The 8055-nt window shown below is 41.7% G+C and overlaps 1 protein-coding gene across 1 annotated transcript; it reads right to left on the bottom strand.

Annotated features, from left to right (window-relative positions):
* Positions 1-610: 610 nt before the first annotated feature.
* On the bottom strand, positions 611-8055 carry LOC103011703 (serpin B3-like). The gene is made up of 8 exons (XM_007192067.2): positions 7955-8055; positions 7152-7341; positions 6461-6517; positions 5077-5205; positions 4642-4762; positions 3078-3220; positions 2625-2780; positions 611-1015 (listed from the first exon to the last, which is right to left on the bottom strand). Exons 1-8 carry the CDS (start codon positions 8053-8055, stop codon positions 611-613), a joined length of 1302 nt encoding a protein of 433 aa, XP_007192129.2.

The following is an 8055-nucleotide window of genomic DNA, read 5'->3' as shown; positions in this document are numbered from 1 at the left end:
TCAAAGCCTTTCATGCTCTGGTACCAGTCTGCCTCTTCAGCCTCATCATGCTCTACACTTCTTTTGAATTTTTCTTTTTATAAATTATTATATTTCCGAATTATCTCTCCTATGTGTGGCAGGCCACTTGCACTTTGTTGAAAAGAAAGAAAGCAAAAAAGGAAAAGCAACAAGTAGTGTGAATAAGTACTGTATTATTGATAATGTATTTTATAAGAGGAAGAATTTCTGGCATGTAAGGGTTCCACAGATCACTTAAATTCAAATAAATGTGGGTGTCTAGGTGAGTAGGTTTGAAGAGTAGATACGATGTTTGAAACAGCAGCTATGTTATTTCAAATTCAGGTGAAGATAGAGTGTTGAAATATCCTTTTATCATATCTTGAACATTTTGTCCACATGAGAGTTACCATGGGGAGATACAGTAGATTTACATGGGTTTGTGGAAAGAGAGAGACAGACAGACATGGTATTTCAACCAACACATTCTTAGTGATGACTATGAGTTTGGAAAGGAAAATGAATCAAAGAGAACCTGTTACTTCCAGCAATCAAGGTTCGGGAACAGCTCTGTGAATGTCCCCTGAGTGTAGCTGCTGGCTAATCACATCTAAGGGGAAGAGACTCTGCCGTAGAAAAGGATGTTGTTGGTCTTGTTGTGCTTGATGAAGAACAGGAAAGGGTGGTCACAATGGAAACTGTCTGGAATTAGTCTTGTTTTTGTACGAATTTCTATTCCAGTCGCAGCTGCGGCCTCTGTGCCCTCCTCATTCACCTCCACGAAGGACTTGTGGAGGACTTTCGACACCACCACATCTTGTCTCCCGGTCATGCCTGAGAAGTCGGTGTCCTGGTCACTGAAGGCGTCCACCATCCCCAGAGCTCCCAGCGTGGCCTTGAGGTCATAGCTCTCCTCCACTTTGAACCGAGGTAGGTGTAAATCCACTTGTCTCTCCCTCATATTCTGTGGGCTCGTCCACTCTATTAACTTCTCAGCAGTGAGCTGATCTTCAAGCTATAACAATGGAAAAAGGAAAAACTGGCACGATTGTCAGTGGACATCGAGTCCCCTTAACATTGGATTGAAACATGTGGAAAACCTTTATTTTAACAATAAATGTAAATACAGGAGATTCAGTTATATTATATATATAAACGTATGTATTATATAAATATAATATTTATGTATTGTATATAATCTTATTATATATTATAAACTGAATCTTCCATAATATATATGTGATAAACTGAACCTTCTGTATTTTACATGTATAACAGCAGAACCATTAAATAAACTTATTTTGTAAAAGATAAACTATGTATCTTCATTTCTCAAGCTGCCAGACCACTACATATTTCATTTTCAAGTAACCTTTTCTTGTTAATGCCTTTTTGTATATAACTTTTTACATGGTATAATTATAGTGTACAACCCCTTTTTATTCCTTATTCTTGCTTGACCTATTTGCAAACTTGTGCTGTATAGATATATATTTCTCTAATCAAGTTTAAATTGTTACATAACACTACCATTAAACAGATATTCAGTGTATATGTCTTTACTTAATTAACATTTTCAAGCATTCACTGTGTGTCAGTCCCTAAGCTAAACTATTGGTAATACAAACATTCACCATGTTTCTTGTTTTAAACTTTTCATTATTTTGAGGCGGTTCTGTCCAAGAGCTTTTCCCTTGTTTATACTTACTGCTGTAGGAATCAATCCTAGGACTGGGGTTCCCGATGTCACTGATGACAGGGATTGCTGAGCTGAAACATAAACATTGTGATGGTTCTTTATATGTCTTGGCATATTACGTTCCCTGAGGATTTCCAATTTCCAGTGTTACCTCGTATATATTTTGAGCGTGGCTAGTTCACCACAACTTCAGCATCACTGGCTATTATAGTAGTTGCAGATGGCCATTTATGGAATATCCTCTATATGGCAGATATTGTTATTGGTATTTTTACACATTATCTTGAACCAATATAACAACGCTAAGAGGGAAATTCACTTTTTTTTTCTTTCTCCCAGCAACAAGGCTCTGAATGACTCTGAGAGAATACTTCTAAATAGAAAAGTGAGCATCAAGATAAATCTATGTGTCTCCTGGCTACGAACCACTGTGATTTAGCATCAACAGTGGTATCCACTATTGTTTCAATTTGCTTGATTTGGTTTATGAGTGAATATGCATGTATTTTCCCTGTGTCACCTACAACTGAGTCTTAGTTTCCCAGTCTTCAGATGAAGAGACTGGAATAGATGAGGTTATGACGGTTGTAAAATATTAATGTGTGAGCCAAGTATATCGTTTTATCTGAACTGATATTCTAGTTTTCTGAGAATATTACTGGGGCCTGTGACGTTAAGATTTTCTACATATTCATCCATATCACACTGTGATATTTATTGTTTGGAAAGTGACAGGATACCAGGTTCTCCTTCATGATGTTCCCCCGGGCTCTATCCAGGGAAGAGAAGGATGCACTCTAATATCGAGCTCTTACCCCACATCACCAGCGTTCTATGAGCATTGCTTCCATGAGCAGCCCGTACGAGCAGTGTCTCACTAGGAATTTAAGCAATAGTAGGCAGCATTGGAGGTACCAGCTTTTACCTTCTGCAGACCATCTAGTTCATTGGGCAGCAGCACCATCATGCTTAGCTCTTGGCCTTTGTACGGTATTTCCAGGATCTTGACTTGCATGTCCTCCAGTGACGTGAAATTGAAATCATCGGTTTGTTTCATCATCTGCACAGATTTGCTTGTATCCTGCAATAAATTCATGTGGCAAAAAATGCTAAGTGAGCATAAGTCAAAAAGAAAGATAATATTATTGTAATACCAAACACACCCTCCTTCTAAGAGATGATCTCGGAAATCTGTGAATTAGAGACAAGAGTTTCTTCAAGGACTCCCAACTAAATAAAGTAAAACAGAAAAAAAAGACAAGAAAATAAACCTTGACAACTATCTTCTACCCACAGTTATATATTAATCACTAGGTATTTAAATTTGACACTGAATGTGTAGCTATGTTATATTATATACATAATTTACAGACAATACCTTGTGCAGCCAAAATTTTTCCTCCCCAGTATTTTCTTTCTTAAATTTCTGGCACCACTGCCCTTTGAAATAGACTGCGTTCACCAGAACCAGAACGGTGAAGCTACCAAGAGAGTCTTCGGGAAAGAGATCCTTGATTTTTTCTGCAAAGAAAGAAAATCAAAGGTTTGTCATGAAAAGCACAAGTGGTTTGTCTGGAAGATGCTTTGAGAGGTACAACGGATGACTAAATATTCGCACAAATCACCGCATTAGGGACTCTGTGCCCGATTGTTCACGAGGTGAAGCTTTCCTCCTGGCACCAGCCTGATGGAGTCGCCCTCATGCAGACCCCCCTTCTTCTGACTGGGAACGTGTTTGGTCTCTGTGCTGACATCAGTCACCTCACACTGCATTCTGATGAACTGATGTCAGCTGATCTTTCCACTGGTCAGTTTTCCCCCTCCCTCCCTACCACCCTCCCTGTCCCCTCAATAACCCCCACCCTCCCTTGTTTCCTCCATCCTTCCTTCTATTCTTTTTTTTTTTTAATTAATTAATTAATTTATTTATTTATTTATGGCTGTTTGGGTCTTCATTTCTGTGCAAGGGCTTTCTCTAGTTGCGGCAAGCGGGGGCCACTCTTCATCGCGGTGCGCGGGCCTCTCACTATTGCGGCCTCTCTTGTTGCGGAGCACAGGCTCCAGACGCGCAGGCTCAGTAGTTGTGGCTCACGGGCCTAGTCGCTCCGCGGCATGTGGGATCTTCCCAGACCAGGGCTCGAACCCGTGTCCCCTGCATTAGCAGGCAGATTCTCAACCACTGCGCCACCAGGGAAGCCCTCTTTTCTTCTTTAATTTCTTCTTTGCTTTCTATTTTTTCAAACTTGAACTCACTACTCAGAGGAAATGGGCCTGAATGTTCTTTAGGACAAATGACATGAGGGCTAAAATCTAACACACGTGTCCAGATACCATTCCCTGGGTGTCTTCGTGTTCATTCTCTACTTTGAATTGCTTAGGTTTGGCCAGTATTTTGGATGGGACGTAGGATATGGTTCATAGGATGGAGACATGGTCCAGCTGCCCGCCATGGTTGGGGAGGACAGCTGTGACCATCCCTGCAGGGTGGGGGGATGGAGAGGTGGGCCGGGCAGCTCCTGCTGCAGGTGGTAGTTTCTACAAGAAGCCTAGTTTAGAGGAGAGTGGCTCGTTTCCCAATTAACAAAGGATAAGGGAACCCTTTCAATATTTTCTCTATGAGATCATAATCTAGACGTTATGCCTCAAATTTAAAGAAAAAGATGAGAAATCAACCTGAAGTTTGAGCAGAGACTTGGGATCCACAAAGACACTGTCATCTACAGACTCAGCTGAGTTTCCAGGTAGCTGGTCCTGGGATCCCTCCTGGGCTCCCCTTGTTTCTCTCCACACTGACGTGGACAATTCCACCCTCTGCAGTGCCCTCCTCCATCTTCTGTAATCTCATCTCACCCCAGCTCCTGGCACCCCATGCAGGGGCCAGCACAGCGTTCACACACAGCGGGGACTCTACAGTGATTTTTAAGGAGTGACTCTCTCATAACCTACCATTAGTTTGGCTTCCACCCAGGAATTAATCATCTTCCGACTTTCTTCTGCAGCATTGACAAAATCAGCAGATTCCACACTGGCTAGGTAAAATTTCTTAACATTATCCATGTATGCCTATGGCATGGGCAGGAAGAAAGGAGGGATTAAGATTAATTTATCAGTAACTATGTAGGTATTCCCAGATTAAACTGTGTTCAGTGATGACCAAAGAGAGTACCTGAAACGATCCTTACACCCACTTCCCTGGTGGGTTGTCAGGCTCTGGGACACTCCAGTGGGGGGCGTCGTGGTCCAGGAGCTGAATGCCCCTGGGGCAAATGCTCCCCATGTGGGTCAGCCAGGCTCCTCTGCCTCCCCCTCCCCCATTAGGAGATGGGATCAGAGGACCCAGGATGCAGACCAAAGGTGTGACAGGCCATGAAACTTACCTGCAGAAACAGAAAAGTCTTTTCTCCATAGAGCCTGTTGGCTATGTTCAGCTCATAGGCATCAGTGGGTTTCTTTAATTCGGTCAGAAGAGTTTGAAATTGATGATGAACATTTCCTGGCTTTTCAACCTTCAAACACCAGAAAGTGAGCTCATTGGATTCTCATTGTATGTAAATACTACACCCCTGTAGGTCTGTTAGATCTGTACCTAGAGTTTGGTATCCCCACGGATGATGTTTGTTGTTATTTCCCCATATTTGGTCTATTTTACTGGAAATATCCTTTATAATCCTTACATTTGGTCTTCCAGGTAATTCTTCCTTCCTGCTCTAACACACTCCAATCTTTTCTCTTTTGCACTGAGATGCAGAACCATTCCACTATTGGATTGTGTCTTAATTGTTTCAAATGGTCAGGTTTAACTTCCCAGCTTCACTTAAGCTCCTTGAGGGCTAGAATCATAGTGCATGCTTAACAGTCAGGAATTGTATGAGAACATCACATTTGTATATTGTCCTATATTATGATATGATGCCCTGTTATACTCCTTGGTGGGATTACCTTCTAAGACCATTTGACTCTGATCTATGGCTGTTCACTCATGATGGTCACAGTTTAGGAAGGGTGTGTGCCTGGCACACTGCTAATAGATTTACACCAGCATCTCTAGGTCTTTAGTTCAATTCAGATGAAAACAAGAGAGATCAGAGAACTAAGAGACTTCTCCGTAGAGACAGAGCCAATTTTTCAACTCAGGCTTGTCTCAATCCAGAACCTTCCACTTGCTAGCTAAGAGTTTTGAACTATTTAGACTATAAGCCATAAATCTCACAGTCATTTTCCAAAATATATTTGGATGTCTGCTTATTGCTCTTAATCTAATTTATGAGTTAATGAATATTATCCAATTTTAGCAACATGTTGTGATTACTATAATTATTATTATTCTATAATAATAATAAAAGTACATAACATTTATCAGGGTTTCCATTTTCTAGGCACTGCTGTCCTGTTTCACATGTATTTGCATGTCTTGCAGCAGACATTTTATTGCTCCTACTTAATGGAGATGAAGTCACTGTGGCTCAGAGCAGTTGTATTTTGGCACCTTCCTCATTCCTGAACAACAGAGCACAATTGGAAGCTCCTTTGGGTTTCAGAGCCCCCTGCTGTGACGCACATGCTACTCTCCTCTCAGGACAACAAAGAAATGAAATAAATAAGTATGTAATGTGATATGAGAAACAACTCTGTTTGTCCAATCTGTTTTGCCTAAGATGTCCCCTAAAAACGGACTTTCCCTGTTTATCTGAAATTCCCAGTTTGAACTCCAACCCTCTGGGATATGTGATCTCCTTCTAGATTCAATGCTCTGTGACTCACGGGATCAACTGTAGTTCCTCCTTTTTTGTTCCCTGCGATTTCATTAGAGTGCAGGACCTGGAGGAGACAGGGAGTGGGACAAGAAAACTTTACTCTGGTAAATAAAAAAGAAAGAAAGGAAGGAAGGAAGGAAGAAAGAAGGGAGAAAGAAGGAAGGATAGAAAGAATCCAAACAAAACAAAATACCTAACCAATCAAAAAAAACCCAGAAGAAACAAAGGAAAAGAACAAAGAAATGTTCCGTGCAAGCATTTGCTCCTTGAAAAACACAACCTGTGCGTGAAAAACACAACCTGCGTGTGAAAAACACAAAGCTGGTTGATCACCAGCCAGTTCAAAGAATCCTGATTCATTTTTCATTCGTTGCTGAGGAAACATGTAAAGATGTCTCCCATGGATTTTAGTCAGTGCACCACTTCTACCTGAACTCTACCATTTAAAGCCTCACCTGTGGTCACTGGGCAGTTGTAGGGTTCATCCCAGCTCCCAAAGGAAGTCTTGGCACAGGGAAGAGATGGGGCGGATCACTGGGGGGAGAGCATATGCTCCCACAGCTCTGTGCCCGCCCAGTCATGGGGAGTTTGCAGCTTGCTGTGCTACCCCTGGGGACAGCCAGATCTGTGATCATCTGCACAGAAGCCGACAGAGAAACCAGGACAAACTGGTAAATGTAAAGGAAGCTGCGACCTACCTTCTGGATTTCTGATGCCGTGTGTTCTCGGGCCCCCAAGGAAGTCATGGCTAAGGTTGACATGATACTCAAAGGGGAAAAGAAGATATTTTCCTCCTCTGATTGTCTGATCTGTTGGAACAGGTTGACTGCAAAGTGGTTGATTGCTTCACCGAGTGAACTCACGTTGGCTTGATGTGGTCTGGAACCCCTGGAGAAGCATCAGATTCATTTTATAATGACTTTACTGAGGGGAAGGTTAGTCTGTAATAAGATTTTCTTAAAAGAAATGCCTTATATACTGGCTGTGGGATATTGGCAAGTAAGGTTTTTCCTCTTTTCACTCTTCAATCATTTCAAAACGTATACATTTCATAATTAGAAGACTGTGAACTTAGTATTTAAAGAAAACTTTTTTGAAAAGGTAATAGAATATCTTTACCTTTTCTTCCTTACTGACTGTACTAAGACTGGGTAGAAAATGCTTTATAACAGATCCCAGTACAAAGACTGATGTGGTAGCCTCCTGCCCTCTCCCATTAGGTGCCGCCCGGCCTTTTCTTGAAGGACCTCTGGGTTCTGAACCTCTCCCAGATGTAATCAGGGGACATCTACCCCTGATTACATGTGCTCCTAAGGGAGCATTGCTTTTTTTGGGAAATAAATAAATTCTCTAAGGATTAAATCAGGAGAAAACGGTCTTTTGCTCTGGCAGAATAAGTACCATCATACCGAACGAAATAGATGCATGATTTTAACAAAATGTGCGTTATTATTTTCAGGAAGGATTCATGTAGTCAATCAGAGCTGCTGGAAGCACTTACCTGTGAGCCTGGAGGAAGCAGAGGTGGGCAGGCAGCCTGTGAGCTGATGCGCCGTGAATGGTCAGGTCTGGACTATATAACGCTCTCTTGCTGCCTCCCAT

The sequence above is a fragment of the Balaenoptera acutorostrata genome, chromosome 13, assembly GCF_949987535.1.
Source record: "Balaenoptera acutorostrata chromosome 13, mBalAcu1.1, whole genome shotgun sequence".
Lineage (NCBI taxonomy): Eukaryota > Metazoa > Chordata > Mammalia > Artiodactyla > Balaenopteridae > Balaenoptera > Balaenoptera acutorostrata.
This window is presented reverse-complemented; position numbering and strand designations above follow the sequence as displayed.